The sequence below is a fragment of the Drosophila serrata genome, unplaced genomic scaffold (genome assembly GCF_035046125.1).
Source record: "Drosophila serrata isolate PLE 108 unplaced genomic scaffold, ASM3504612v1 contig_240, whole genome shotgun sequence".
NCBI classification, from domain to species: Eukaryota; Metazoa; Arthropoda; class Insecta; order Diptera; family Drosophilidae; genus Drosophila; species Drosophila serrata.
This window is the reverse complement of record NW_028257138.1, coordinates 4,038,695-4,055,010: the sequence shown is the minus strand read 5'-3', so window position 1 is coordinate 4,055,010 and position 16,316 is coordinate 4,038,695. Positions and strand designations below refer to the sequence as shown.

Here is a 16,316-nt window from a genome sequence, read left to right as displayed (position 1 = left end):
ATACTCAATTTAAAATTTTAGAAAATTGAATTTTTTGCCAATTTTTGGCAATTTTAATGATGTAACCCCTTATCATTTTTTGCAAAAATGGAAATATTTTTAAAAATTTCGATTTCTTCAAGACATGCCTAGATCGACTTAGCTGTTGATGCTGATCAAGAATATATATGATTTATAGGGTCGGAAATGACTCCTTCGCTATCTTTTAAGCTTCCGACTGAAGGTGCAATACAATATTTTATCAATTTTTACGCCAATTTTTCCTAAAAAACAAATTGAAAAAAACTCATAACTAAGCTAAAAATGCATTAATTTTAAATCGGAAAGCTGTCCCGAGCTAGTTTTTATCCCGTTAACAAATCTGCATACTCAAAGAAAAATGTTTGTAAATGGAAATGACTGAAATTATAATCCCATTCTTTGAGTAGGTATTTATTATATTTTTATGCCAATTTTTCCTAAAAACCAAATTGAAAAAAACTCATAACAAAGCCAAAAATGTGTTAATTTTAAATCGGAAAGCTGTCCCGAGCTAGTTTTTATCCCGTTAACAAATCTGCATACTCAAAGAAAAATGTTTGTAAATCGAAATGACTGAAATTATAATCCCATTCTTTGAGTTGGTATTTATTATATTTTTATGCCAATTTTTCCTAAAAACCAAATTGAAAAAAACTCATAACAAAGCCAAAAATGTGTTAATTTTAAATCGGAAAGCTGTCCCGAGCTAGTTTTTATCCCGTTAACAAATCTGCATACTCAAAGAAAAATGTTTGTAAATGGTAATGACTGAAATTATAATCCCATTCTTTGAGTAGGTATTTATTATATTTTTATGCCAATTTTTCCTAAAAACCAAATTGAAAAAAACTCATAACTAAGCCAAAAATGCATTAATTTAAATTCGGAAACCTTTCCTATGCTAGTTTTTAGTAGATTAATAAATCTGCATACTCAATTTAAAATTTTAGAAAATTGAATTTTTTGCCAATTTTTGGCAATTTTAATGATGTAACCCCTTATCATTTTTTGCAAAAATGGAAATATTTTTAAAAATTTCGATTTCTTCAAGACATGCCTAGATCGACTTAGCTGTTGATGCTGATCAAGAATATATATGATTTATAGGGTCGGAAATGACTCCTTCGCTATCTTTTAAGCTTCCGACTGAAGGTGCAATACCATATTTTATCAATTTTTACGCCAATTTTTCCTAAAAATCAAATTTTAAAAAATTCAAAAAAAAACTCATAACAAAGCCAAAAATGCGTTAATTTTAAATCGGAATGCTGTCCCGAGCTAGTTTTCACCCCGTTAACAAATCTGCATACTCAAAAAAAAATGTTTGTAAATGGAAATGACTGAAATTATAATCCCATTCTTTGAGTAGGTATTTATTATATTTCTATGCCAATTTTTCCTAAAAACCAAATTGAAAAAAACTCATTACTAAGCCAAAAATGCATTAATTTAAATTCGGAAACCTTTCCTATGCTAGTTTTTAGTAGATTAATAAATCTGCATACTCAATTTAAAATTTTAGAAAATTGAATTTTTGGCCAATTTTTGGCAATTTTAATGATGTAACCCCTTATCATTTTTTGCAAAAATGGAAATATTTTTAAAAATTTCGATTTCTTCAAGACATGCCTAGATCGACTTAGCTGTTGATGCTGATCAAGAATATATATGATTTATAGGGTCGGAAATGACTCCTTCGCTATCTTTTAAGCTTCCGACTGAAGGTGCAATACCATATTTTATCAATTTTTACGCCAATTTTTCCTAAAAATCAAATTTTTAAAAATTCAAAAAAAAACTCATAACAAAGCCAAAAATGCGTTAATTTTAAATCGGAATGCTGTCCCGAGCTAGTTTTCATCCCGTTAACAAATCTGCATACTCAAAGAAAAATGTTTGTAAATGGAAATGACTGAAATTATAATCCCATTCTTTGAGTAGGTATTTATTATATTTTTATGCCAAGTTTTCCTAAAAACCAAATTGAAAAAAACTCATTACTAAGCCAAAAATGCATTAATTTAAATTCGGAAACCTTTCCTATGCTAGTTTTTAGTAGATTAATAAATCTGCATACTCAATTTAAAATTTTAAAAAATTGAATTTTTGGCCAATTTTTGGCAATTTTAATGATGTATACCCTTATCATTTTTTGCAAAAATGGAAATATTTTTAAAAATTTCGATTTCTTCAAGACATACCTAGATCGACTTAGCTGTTGATGCTGATCAAGAATATATATGATTTATAGGGTCGGAAATGACTCCTTCGCTATCTTTTAAGCTTCCGACTGAAGGTGCAATACCATATTTTATCAATTTTTACGCCAATTTTTCCTTAAAATCAAATTTTAAAAAATTCATAACAAAGCCAAAAATGCGTTAATTTTAAATCGGAAAGCTGTCCCGAGCTAGTTTTTATCCCGTTAACAAATCTGCATACTCAAAGAAAAATGTTTGTAAATGGAAATGACTGAAATTATAATCCCATTCTTTGAGTAGGTATTTATTATATTTTTATGCCAATTTTTCCTAAAAACCAAATTGAAAAAAACTCATAACAAAGCCAAAAATGTGTTAATTTTAAATCGGAAAGCTGTCCCGAGCTAGTTTTTATCCCGTTAACAAATCGGCATACTTAAAAGAAAATGTTTGTAAATGGTAATGACTGAAATTATAATCCCATTCTTTGAGTAGGTATTTATTATATTTTTATGCCAATTTTTTGCTAAAAACCAAATTGAAAAAAACTCATAACTAAGCCAAAAATGCATTAATTTCAATTCGGAAACCTTTCCTATGCTAGTTTTTAGTAGATTAATAAATCTGCATACGCAATTTAAAATTTTAGAAAATTTAATTTTTTGCCAATTTTTGGCAATTTTAATGATGTAACCCCTTATCATTTTTTGCAAAAATGGAAATATTTTTAAAAATTTCGATTTCTTCAAGACATGCCTAGATCGACTCAGCTGTTGATGCTGATCAAGAATATATATGATTTATAGGGTCGGAAATGACTCCTTCGCTATCTTTTAAGCTTCCGACTGAAGGTGCAATACCATATTTTATCAATTTTTACGCCAATTTTTTCTAAAAATCAATTTTTAAAAAATTCATAACAAAGCCAAAAATGCGTTAATTTTAAATGGGAAAGCTGTCCCGAGCTAGTTTTTATCCCGTTAACAAATCTGCATACTTAAAAGAAAATGTTTGTAAATGGTAATGACTGAAATTATAATCCCATTCTCTGAGTAGGTATTTATTATATTTTTATGCCAATTTTTCCTAAAAACCAAATTGAAAAAAACTCATAACTAAGCCAAAAATGCATTAATTTAAATTCGGAAACCTTTCCTATGCTAGTTTTTAGTAGATTAATAAATCTGCATACTCAATTTAAAATTTTAGAAAATTGAATTTTTGGCCAATTTTTGGCAATTTTAATGATGTAACCCCTTATCATTTTTTGCAAAAATGGAAATATTTTTAAAAATTTCGATTTCTTCAAGACATGCCTAGATCGACTCAGCTGTTGATGCTGATCAAGAATATATATGATTTATAGGGTCGGAAATGACTCCTTCGCTATCTTTTAAGCTTCCGACTGAAGGTGCAATACCATATTTTATCAATTTTTACGCCAATTTTTCCTAAAAACCAAATTGAAAAAAACTCATAACAAAGCCAAAAATGCGTTAATTTTAAATCGGAAAGCTGTCCCGAGCTAGTTTTTACCCCGTTAACAAATCTGCATACTCAAAGAAAAATGTTTGTAAATGGAAATGACTGAAATTATAATCCCATTCTTTGAGTAGGTATTTATTATATTTTTATGCCAATTTTTCCTAAGAACCAAATTGAAAAAAACTCATAACAAAGCCAAAAATGCGTTAATTTTAAATCGGAAAGCTGTCCCGACCTAGTTTTTATCCCGTTAACAAATCTGCATACTCAAAAAAAAAATGTTTGTAAATGGAAATGACTGAAATTATAATCCCATTCTTTGAGTTGGTATTTATTATATTTTTATGCCAATTTTTCCTAAAAACCAAATTGAAAAAAACTCATAACTAAGCCAAAAATACATTAATTTAAATTCGGAAACCTTTCCTATGCTAGTTTTTAGTAGATTAATAAATCTGCATACTCAATTTAAAATTTTAGAAAATTGTATTTTTTGCCATTTTTTGCAAAAATAGAAATATTTTTAAAAATTTCGATTTCTTCAAGGCATGCCTAGATCGAATCAGCTGTTGATGCTGATCAAGAATATATCTGATTTATAGGGTCGGAAATGACTCCTTCGCTACCTTTTAAGCTTCCGACTGAAGGTGCAATACCATATTTTATCAATTTTTACGCCAATTTTTCCTAAAAACCAAATTGAAAAAAACTCATAACAAAGCCAAAAATGTGTTAATTTTAAATCGGAAAGCTGTCCCGAGCTAGTTTTTATCCCGTTAACAAATCTGCATACTCAAAGAAAAATGTTTGTAAATGGTAATGACTGAAATTATAATCCCATTCTTTGAGTAGGTATTTATTATATTTTTATGACAATTTTTCCTAAAAACCAAATTGAAAAAAACTCATAACTAAGCCAAAAATGCATTAATTTAAATTCGGAAACCTTTCCTATGCTAGTTTTTAGTAGATTAATAAATCTGCATACTCAATTTAAAATTTTAGAAAATTGAATTTTTGGCCAATTTTTGGCAATTTTAATGATGTAACCCCTTATCATTTTTTGCAAAAATGGAAATATTTTTAAAAATTTCGATTTCTTCCAGACATGCCTAGATCGATTCAGCTGCTGATGCTGATCAAGGTAAATAACTCTTTTACTTAGTTTTAAGCTTCTGGCTGTAATTATAATACCGTTTTTTGATCGACATTAACTATATTTATATAAATCGAATATAGACAGAGGATACAGCTTACTTTAAATGAGTAAGTAGAACATAAAACTGTATGCGGCAGAGTGAGTTTTATTAAAAAATTTACTATAATAATTAATAATAAATAACCATCTTTTTTTTAGCCTGACATGTAAGATGTTTATTTTTTCACACAATGTTTAACATATTTGAATGCTTTAACTAAGTGACAAACTAACTATCTATTATGACGACATTTATAACCAAATAATTATAAACAAATTCTAAACATTACCCCCATTTTGACTGCTGACATTGACGGTCCCGGGCTCTTTGACTGAAAATTCATTTCGACCGTAAAACATGATAAGCTAAAAAATGCCGGTTCTTTCAATAAAAGTGTCAATTGGCGCCGGAACGTGGAGCAGCAAAGGGGGAATAGGGTGGAATGGCTGAAGCAAGTGGCAGGTAAACAAACAGCAGCTAAACATTTTGCCGGCGCTGTTTGGTGTCGTGTCGGCAGCCAAGCCCCATGGCAATTGGCCATAAATCTAAGCCAGCGCCATTCACTTTTTGTTTTCTTTATATTCGCAGAGTTCAACCCACTCGCGATCGGCAGCTGCTGCTGCTGCGTGTGCACGCAAATCCATGAACGCATGACGCATGGCAAACTTGGCCAAAAGCCACCTCCTCCTCCTCCTCTTCCTTCTGCTCCACCAACGACTCCAAGTTCTTTAAATGCAAGTTCAAGTTTACGCACTTTGCGGCTTCCTGCTCCGAACGGGTTCGACGCACTTGGCCCGAACGCACATTGCGCATTTCTGGTTTCTGGCCACGCAGAATCAAGCTCAACTTGGCCCACTCCGGTGGCTTTAGTTACCACCTTTATTTTTTTGTTTTTTTTTTTTTGCAAATGATTTTTCACGCATTCCGAATTTTTTTTTAAGCTTCTGTTTAGCTAAGGGAAATTTATGACATAGCTTGAAGATTTTCCAGTAAGTGAGAGTTTATTGAAAACTTTTCGGATTAAACAAAGACGTATATTAAATATTAAGAGGTATAATAAGTATGCTTCAAAGTTGTAAGTTTATAACATGCAACATACTTAAAAGATTAAAGATACTTAAAGATTAATATAATTCAATAAATAGCTAAATAAGAAGTATTTATAAATGCTACATTTAAATGCAAAATGTTTCACCGAAACCCCTTAGAAAAACCTTCCAACTTAACTCTTTCTTGGATTATGAAATTTCAAAAGCTATCTACATAACTAAAATATTTGCAAAACATTTTCTTCAAGTGCATCTATGGTTATTACATCATGTTTTAGAGCAACCACTTTGCTTTTGGCTTGTGTGGGCGATGAGCTATTGAATAAGGTCAGTGTTCCGTCGAAGGATCGAACCAGAACTCGTTCGCCGCGTGATTCATTCCGCAGAACCAGAGATCAGAACGGAGTGGTTACTTCTGGACACTGGCAATCGATTTGCATGGGGCTTAGTTGAAAACACCTCGAAAATTCAGACCCAGAAGCACACGATATGACTGGCTTTTCGATTTCGTAATGGGTACCTCGTGCAGCTTTCTTATCCGCACCCACAACTGGTTGGCTGTTGGCCTAAATATAGTTCAGTCTGGCTTTATTTCGGACTTTTTGCAACAACCTGCAACCTGAGTGAGCGACAAGTATCTCTCGGATTGCATGAGCTGCAAACAAACTGCAAACTTGTTGCGCGCACACACTCGTTCAGATTTTTGTTTGTGATTTTTTTATTATTACTATTTTCGTGTGGCAACTTGGAAAAGGTGCCCCACAATTCCAGGCATTCCACCAGGCCACTTGCTAACGCCTTGAGCACACTCTGGCCCAAGATCTGGCCAAGAACCCTCAGTTGAAAAGCTCTCCGTTGGCCAAGAGTTGTGACAGTTGTGTAGTGACAAGCGCGGCCACAAAAGTGGTTAATTACTCTAATGACCACTGGACGGCCGCTTAGCATACTAATTGTAATTAAATTAATTACCCGCAGATCTATAAGATCGCATATCTCGATCGAAGGGGTACCAATTGATTTAATTTTCGATTTGCTTTGCTTGCAATTGCATCAGCAGAGGTATTTTTTAAATTTATTTTTTAGTTTTTGGTAAAAATACAGCCTCTTGGAGGCTGCCCACTCGTGAAATTCCTTTGCCACAGTCCAAGTGTGATTGCCTTTTGTGAGTTAGTTAAATTAATTCGAATAACAATTAACAGGACATAAAAATGGTTGATTTTAGACGAACTTTTATTGCTCTTAGTTCTTTTAGTTGTTCTTAAACATTTACAGAACTTGTAGAAAAATAATTAACATTTTATAAGATTAAACTAAATCATAAGTCTATTCCATTGAAGCATTACATATTTTAGATTGCATAAACTTGCGTAGCAATTAAGATCTTAATAATGTAAACTACAGAACATAAAAAACTGCTGCTAGTTTTGGGATATTTTAATATAAGATTAAATCAATTTCCTAAGGGAAACATAGACTCTAACTAAATTTAACATGTAGTGCTGGGTAGGTATGTAGACCAAATTAAATAATGAGCCGTAAGCCAGAGGTGTTTGGCGGTGTGGGCGGAAATGCTGGTTACCAAATTCACGTTGCCACTTGCAGGCTGCCACATAAGTCTGGCTCTTTGTTAGTTGCAACAATCGGCAGGCCGGCAAATTGAATTTAAACGTGGCCAACATTGATTTTCTCCCCCCGTCCAAGCCGATCGATTTGGCCCCACTGCACCACCTCGCCACTCGATAATTAGTTTTGTTCTGTTTATGCGATTTTAATGCGGAATTCGCTTTGGTCTGGCCAAAATGTGGGCGTTGTCCGTCTGGGAGCTGTGATAAGGACCAACTATATAAGTTGGCTTTGGCTGGCGGCGGCCTTAGCATGATGCAATCGGGCGGTGAGATTGCAACAAAGGCTTTGCCGTTTGGCTTTGTGTTATTAAAATGCCATTAAAATTGGGCCAAACGGTAAATTCGATATGCAGTCAAACAAATAAAGCCACAGGCAGGCATTTAATAAACAAACAACAAATTAACTCTAGGTATAAAATACATAAAACAACTAACAAGTAAAGAGATAAAGATCAATTAGAATATTAAGATTAAATCTTTGAATATAAGACAACAACTAATTCAAATTATAAATTATAATAAAGTATATGTTTTGTTATTTCAAATGGATTTTGTTTAGTTTTCTAAATAATATCTCTTTAAAAAGAATCCATTTAAACTATATTTTTTATAATAGTTTATGTAACTAAGGTCTTGACTGTACCTGCAACTTGGCCACAAGCTGGGGCACACGTCCACATTTGTGGCACATTGTTTTTATTTTTGTTTTCATTTTAATTTATTTTGTTTTTTGGTTTGAATGCAGCTTGTGCAACTGCCACGGCGTCACTCTGATTTATGCCACTTGACCGGACCGGCAGCCCGTGTCCGCTGTCTCGGCGACTTAGGAACATAACGCCTTGTCGCTCGGACGCCTGCGCATAAGCCGGAGTTCTGGTTCTCTGTCCAAGATCAATGCCAGCTTGGCGGAGATCGTGGATTGCGGATTGCGGATTGCGGATCACAGATCGCAGATCGTAGATCTGAATTGATCGCGCTGCTCATGCCGGGCCAATGGTTGTCCGGAATTCGAGGCGGGGCCACTGCCAACAAAATAAGCAGAGTGGGAGTTTTTCTATGTTTTAGTATTCAGAGCACCTGGCCACATAAAGCATATATTTATGTAAATATTTGTAAACAGCAGAGGGAGTATTCTACAAGACAGGTATCTCTCTTTGTCCAGTTTATTTAATGGATTTTATACTGAGGTCACCAGGTCACACATAAAACATATGTATGCAAAAACAAAGCATTTACATTCAACACAAAAGGACCAGTAACCTCATATAGCTCCATCTCCACCACCGCAGCCTCAGCTTCTTTCCTTTTAGACTTTGTAGCCCACAAAGTGACGGCGTCCAATGACCTCTCCCATGTAGAACCAGGTAATCACCTCAACGGTGACCAGGATATTGAGCCAGGCCTCGCACACGGTCACCTCGCCAAGGCGGACCTTGCCCAGCTTCGCCTTGACGTCCTTTGTGGAGCCCGTTGACGTGGCGGTCTTCTTCAGCTTTTGGAAGTCCGCAGGCAACGGAGGAGATAGCTCCACCTTGGCATAGCGCCAGAACTCGGCCAATTGGGGACGAGCAGCCACAACCATTTCTTGGGAAATACATTGAATCGTACAATTGTTCTCTTTCTGTTCTTCTAAGGAGAGTTAAACTTACGATTGGCCAGAGCCTGGACCTTGGCAACCAATTGACTCATCTTGGTTATTGAAAATAAAAGACAGAAATAATAATTTCGTAAAATTTTTGCACAATTTCAGGGAGACACGTTGTCTGTCGTACAAAGTTATCAAAAGTTATCATAGAGTTGACAAAGTTTAACAAATGTTTGACGTTTCTACCAAAGGGATACTCTACACGAAACCGATAGGAATAGGTATTTTATTTTATTATTAATGATTACTTTATAATTATTATAAAAGAAAGAAAGATAAGATATTAATAAAGAAATAAAAGTATATACAATATATTATGTACATATATATTATATTTTATTTTATATTGATTGCAGGTAATTTCATCACATTACGATATAAGGTTCATTCAAAAGGGTTTGTGTAAACGTGACAATAGAAGCTAAGTACGAAAGGATTTTAGGATTGTAGCCTGTAATAGAATGAAAGCGGTAATCCATCATAATTAAGTTTTTTTTATAGATATTTTATATGCCAATATTATCGATAAATCAATGCTTAAAAAATCATAACTAACTCAAAAGAGCATTAATTTCAATTCGGAAAGGTGTTCTGTGTAAGTTTTTATTAGGTTTATAAATCCATATACTCCATTTAACATTATAAGACATTAAAAATTTTCGCAATTTTTTACAATTTTAACAATGTAACCCCTTATAAAATTATGAAAATATTGAACAAATTAAATTTTACCCAGACATAACTAGAAAGATTCGCCGTTTAATGCTGATCAAGAATATATATGATTTAAAGGGTCGCAAATGATTCCTTCACTGAGGTACAAGATTCTAACTAAAACTACATATAATACCCTGGAAGGGTATGATAAGCCTAAACTTGTTTTGGCCTATATCAAAAACCATATATTTAGTATATCAAAAGATTAAGATTATATAAGCTATACTTATAAAAATATATAATTATAAATTAAATAAATACGTAGTTTTTCCTTACATTGTTAAGACGGTAGCAAAAGTTGTTAAATATAAAGGATTTTTTTCTATAAGAAAATTAATATTCAATGAACGTTTAATTCTCTTCTATTATTTTCTTATTAATATAAACATCCCTTATTCCATTTTCATATTCAAAACTATAACTTAAGACAAGTTTTAAGTGCTGTTTTTTTAAATTTAGTTTATGCTAGCCATTACCATTGGGAACATGATTTATTGCCATGCAAAATATGTTTTAGAAAAATTTGCATAATTGCTTTGAAACGTGGTCAAGAAAAAAAAAACCTAAAAGTGCACCAATTACTTGATTTTCGGCGCGATAAACTGACCGATCATTACTAAACCGACGAGATTATTACTGGAGCAGAGACCGCCCACTTGATAGCTTTAAACAATGGTAGGAATAAGTATAAAATAGGCAAGAAAAACACGCCCTGGAAATGCTATACATATATATGTATATATTGGCCAGCATTGTCTGCTGCTCTCTGGCCCGGTCATCATAATGAGAAATCTGAAAAGTTGGCAATAAAACGCTGGATATATTTCGCCATCGATCTGTATTGGGCATAATGCATAATTCATATTTTAGGCGCTGGCAGGTTTTTGTGTTAATGAAGCTCTAATGTAGCCTAGGTGAAGGGCTCTTAATGCTCTTGCTTCTTAGTTTTATTTTATTCGCAGACTTGGTCTAATTGCGCCAGTTAGACGACTTCGAGTATGACATTCCTTTGCCAGACCCTATGCATAATCATAAATATTGGCCATGATTAATGGACCGTATTTTTTAAGCTGCAGCTGTCTTCTAAATGGTTCCGAGTCCAAGTCCACGTCTCGCACACACGATTAATTTGACACTCTGACCCTCGCCGGAAAAGCGGAAAAACGTGTCTGCATGACGACAATTTCCACTTCAATTTCAAGTTGAACCCGCAATTGGCCCAAACATGGAAATGTAGACCAATTCAATTCGTTTTTTGCAATGCTATTTTGCATTTTTATTGTTTGCCAATGCGCTCTCTGACAGCCTTTGATTATATTTATTCTTGGGCGTTGCCCCGCAACAATTTTCAATACGATTTCCTATTTTTGCCAGTTGCCGCAGCAAAAAAAAGGCAAAACTGCACAGGCTAATTGTTTATTTAAAAACACTGCGAAAAAGTTGAGAATTTCGAAAGCCTTTCAGAAGAATTTGGGGAATTCAAGCAAATACAAACGAAATACACGACCTTGCTGAGGTCAGTACATTTCTCTTGGTTTGTTTTTGCCAGAGGAAAGATGTTTCTTAAATATAAACAAGCGTGAATATTGCAATATATTAGTGCACAATTATTTTATTTTTATTAGTAAATTAAAACTAAATTGAAGTTTAACAAAAAGTAAGCTAGCTTCATGATCTTCAGTAAGATAATTAAACTGTTGCTATTTTGTTGTATATGGACTACAATTTTAATAAGGAAATAGGTAAATACTTGCACATCTGAAGAACAAATAGTTTAAATTACTTTCAGTAGTAATAGTAGTAGTAGTTTTCCCTAAACTTTAAATACTACATTTTATTAAATACATTCTGCCCTTTCTTAGAATCAATTTCCTTGTTAAGCAACATTCTGCTTCTTTCACAATCACAACCACCATCGATTACAGAAGGATTGTGACGCTTGACTGGCCATTAGGCATTTAAAACGTAATTAATTTTATTGCATTGATTAAGTCATTGCAGTGGCAAAGTTCTAGCCAAGTTAAGCCTTGGGCCTGGGCACCTGTAATTGCAGTGTAGGCACGCGACGTTACCTGGCTCTCCACCAAAATTCCATTACGTGCCCCAAGCTGCAACGTAAAACACACTCATGCCCAGAGAATACGAATACGAATACGAATACGATATATATAATTGCCCCAAAGAATTCTGAAAGCTAATGCAAAGGCAGACCCAGCCAGAGACCAAAGTCGGTGTGCCTTGGCAAATTGAATGCTTTGGGCCACCACCGGCCACATGCTTATGACTTTTTAAATGTGTTTGTGCTCTTTATCAATATAATTTGGTGTTTGTGGCAATTTCCAGGCCCCTGATTGGGCCAAGCCGATTGTGTCGGCTCTGAAATATCTATGTTTATGTTTATGTGAGTCCGTGTTTCACCCTCGGCTCTAAATTCTTGTCTGTACGATCGGGCTTCACTAAATTGGATTATTATGTCTAAAAACTAACATAGAACAGCTTTCCGAATCGAAATTAATGCTTTTTTGGCTTTGTTATAATTAATTTTGTTTGCAAAGAGGAAGAGTTTCCCGAAGTTTGTTTCTTGTTTTAACTAATAATTTCAACCATATAAAGAGTTTTTTGTAATAGAAGAACATTAAACTATTTCTTTGGCTTTATTCCAATCTCACTTTTTTGTAACTTAAATTGTCTAAGGTCCATTTAATCCATTGCCTTAATTAATGAATGCCCATTAATCAGATGGCTTAAGTGTTATGGATTTCGCATTTCTCGTTAACTGATTGCTTATAACTTGTACATATTATTGGTATTTGTTATTGGCATCGGACTAGTAGAAGTTCGACTGTGGTAATTTGCGCAACTATCAACGCCCGCCGCCCCTTTAGTCGTGGGAGCGAGGGGTGCGGCTGGGTTGGAGGAGGAGCGGTACTGGGAGCGGAAGGCGAGTGGCGGGAAGCGGGAAGCATCACCCCCAGGCGTAGATCTTCGAGCTGCTGCAGCACCACTACCAGCAGCTGGGCAGTGAAAGGCCACAGAGCCGGCGGAGTGCACCCATTCTGGCCGAGACTTGGACTTGGGCGTCGGCGGAGCTCCAGCGCCTCTCTCGCCGCCATTCGCCTCTCTTTTGGAAGGCAGGTTTCGGTTTCAGATTCGGATTTGGTTTCGGAAAAGCCAAGCAAAGTCCGCGCTGCGCTTTTCGTATAAAAGTTGCCACATTTTGGTAGTCGAAATCAGAATCAACTCGTTCGCTGAGTATTCAACACTTCTCCTCCTTTTCAACTCAACCCAGCTTCAACACCCAACCCCAAAGCCAACATGAAGGTGAGGATAGTGAAAATGCAAAGGACAAAGGACACCGGGGATTCCCCCAAAACTAATCCTTCTCCACACACAGTTCGCCGTTGCCGTAGTCATGTTCGTGTGCGCCCTGGTCGGAGCTCAGGCCTCGTGGGCCCAGATCTCGCCGGGAGTGTCCTATGTGAGCCCGGTGGCCCATGGTGGACCCGGACTGTGGAATGGGGCCTGGAATGGTGCCTGGAACGGTGCCTGGAATGGCGCCTGGAACGGTGGCCACTGGGGCGCCCCCGCCGCCGTTGCCGTCCATGCCAGCGCTGCTCCCTGGGGCCTGACCGGACCCGGCTGGGGTCATGGTGCCGCCATTCCCGGAATTGGTCTGGCCCAGGGACCCGGACACGCCGCCGGCGTTCATGGCCATGAGGGTGTCTATGTGGCCAAGACCCGTGGTGCCATCCACACCGCTCCCCTGGCCGGACACATCAACTCGGCCACCTCCGTGAATGTGGCCCCCGCCCCGGGAACCCTGTAAGCGGGGCCCAGTCCTGACTCCAGATCCCAACTGATGCCAAATGGAGTGGCCCTCCAGCCGCTCCACGACTCCGGATAAGCTCCATACACACTTCTCTCACTCTCTGTACACTTATTTGTTAAGCACACCGAGCTCTTAGTCCCCCGCCCCTGATACGAACACGATCCTGATCTTGGGTCCCTGTCCATGTCATCCTCTGGACAAGATCCCAACGCACTCAGCAACAACAAATACAAGTCCAACAGCAATTACAACAACTGCAACAAGCGAAAAGAAAAAAGAAAAACAACAAACCAACAAACGACAGCATGTTCATTTTATTATTTGAGAACTATTCTTCAAATACCTTCCACTCTCTATCCTGTCTCTCTATCCTACTTCCATCTCTGCTATATCTACTATATCTCTCTGATCTATCAATACTCACGGGCATATCATCCTTGGGTGCATATCCCTGACAACCTGTAAATATCCCATTGTAATCTAGTAACTCTCTGCAAAACAATGTAAAGATTGACGAAAGCGTTATAAATAAACTCAAACAGCGTTTTTTATACGAAAAATATCGCAGTATTATTTAATATTTTAGTGAAGTTTGGGGTACGGAAAATAAAGTGTAATTAATAAGAATTATTAAATAATATATATTGAAGCTGAAATTCAAAGTTTATTTAAGTATTTATCAAAGGATTTTTAACTTATTCTTATTCATTTTCCATTGAACTTCTCCCATCACTATTGTAAAAAAGTTGCTATACTACAGTAATTGTACAATAATAAAATTCAGCTCAATAAATAAGCATTAAAAAAAAAAAAAAAAAAAAAAAATTCTTATTCAATTATTTTATTTCAATATTTACTAAAGATTCTGGATGATATTCTACATTTAAACTTAGTGCTTCAGCGTTACTCAATAATTTGTTATTTAAATCATTTTATTTAATTAAAAAAGTAAAGCTCTCTTATTTACTTTACTTGCTATTATTCAAAGCAATAGTAAAGTTTCTACAAATCATTTTATACTATATTTCATTGTTACCAATTCCATTTAAAACCTTGCAGTTACACCTTCCTTATCGCCAAGACAATGGATTTGGTCACTCATTAGAGTTAAACCCACTCGAAGCTCCAATTAAATCAAACTAAATCATATAAACCTCATATATATTAGTTAATTATAACCTTGATGCTGCACCTGCTCGACCTTGAAAGGCCGACAAATTGTTCAATTGATTTCATATCTGCCAAGAATGTGTCTTTGCTTTGTCTTTGGCTCAAGTGCTGCTGCCTCAAGTGTATATTATTATCTTAGTTGGCAGTCCTAATTTGCTTAGAGTCCAAATGGTCGTTGGATCGAGTTAATAACGCCTGGGTCGCCTTTCGATCGCGTCACGTATTGGGAGCACAGGGCGTATGCTTAATTATGCAAACGCTTAGCACTAATTACAGATCGCAGAGAGCAGCCAAGTTTCGGTTTCGGATTCAGTTTCAGCACCTGGGCTTAAATAATTGCCACAAATTATAGCAGTGGCTAATTACAGATTATCATCGCTTTGGCAACTGCCTTAATTCTTTCAACTTGAACTCTTTATTTGGTTTTGGCCCATAGATTCGATCTCTCGCCCACATTGGCTGCAAAACACGTTCTTCCAAAGGGGTTCCCCTTTTGCCTTTTTTTCGGCATAATTGAATTGTCTTTTTGCCGGCTTTTTGTCTGGGATTTAATTGCAGCCTCATAATGGTTTTTCCATCGATTTATGTGGGTTGTTACAGGGACACCCACGCTGTCCCGGCCCATTTTGGCCAGGTGAATGTTGCACAATGCCTGCGGCTGCCTAGTGCCGGAATCCATTAGGTAATCGAAGGTGGAAATCATTAGGGAAATCAACATGGCTTTACTTGACAACAAATGATACAGCTGGAAAAGCTTTTAGCTGAGATTTCGCATTTTTAGGGATTTAAATGGAAGACTATTAATGAAATTTTATCTCTCCAACTTTATTTTTATTCTTAAATATAATGTATAAAATCCAATATTAATTCCCATTCTTTTCATACCTCTATCACTGTAATAAACAATTAAATTAATTACCAGAAACTGATCTTAATATCTCAAACTTTTCCCATAAATATATATCAATAATACATGCACTTATGTGGGCGTTTCCTGACATTACCACAAAGCACTAAGACCCTTAAGAGCTCATAAATCAGTTATTAGCCGGCCTTATACAGGATATCGATCGATCCATAATTGGATTCGTGTTGTAAATCATATATGTATATAACTCTGAGCACTGAAAATGCTAATCGGGCACAAACAACAATTAAGTAATTAAAGTGCCGGTGTGATGGAGTGAAAATGCAACTTACCGGAACTGCAGCTTAAAAGTGGGTTGGGCCACGAGATAGTTCTCTAGACTTCTCCATGGTTGAAACCACATGTCACACTCACCAAAGAATGCATTTCTGGGGCAATGCAAGCTCGCAGTTCAGCTAACTAGTTCCTTAAATAACTTGGATAAATAAAAGATATTTAAATAAATAT

At 35.7% G+C, this 16,316-nt stretch overlaps 2 protein-coding genes and 1 long non-coding RNA gene across 3 annotated transcripts; 2 read left to right on the top strand and 1 right to left on the bottom strand.

Annotated features, from left to right (window-relative positions):
- The first annotated feature begins 5,240 nt into the window (after positions 1 to 5,240).
- LOC147643986 (uncharacterized) lies at positions 5,241 to 6,065 on the top strand. The gene is made up of 2 exons (XR_015271180.1): positions 5,241 to 5,368; positions 5,495 to 6,065. It is a non-coding gene; the product is annotated as an uncharacterized LOC147643986 (long non-coding RNA).
- Positions 6,066 to 8,729: 2,664 nt separating this feature from the next.
- On the bottom strand, positions 8,730 to 9,418 carry ATPsynGL (ATP synthase, subunit G-like). The gene is made up of 2 exons (XM_020943555.2): positions 9,230 to 9,418; positions 8,730 to 9,164 (listed from the first exon to the last, which is right to left on the bottom strand). Exons 1-2 carry the CDS (start codon positions 9,267 to 9,269, stop codon positions 8,887 to 8,889), a joined length of 318 nt encoding a protein of 105 aa, XP_020799214.1. The 5' UTR covers positions 9,270 to 9,418; the 3' UTR covers positions 8,730 to 8,886.
- Positions 9,419 to 12,771: 3,353 nt separating this feature from the next.
- LOC110176929 (uncharacterized) lies at positions 12,772 to 14,331 on the top strand. Its single transcript, XM_020943425.2, has 2 exons — positions 12,772 to 13,263; positions 13,337 to 14,331. The coding sequence occupies exons 1-2, from the start codon at positions 13,258 to 13,260 to the stop codon at positions 13,766 to 13,768; spliced, it is 438 nt and encodes a 145-aa protein (XP_020799084.1). The 5' UTR covers positions 12,772 to 13,257; the 3' UTR covers positions 13,769 to 14,331.
- The last annotated feature ends 1,985 nt before the right edge of the window (positions 14,332 to 16,316 follow it).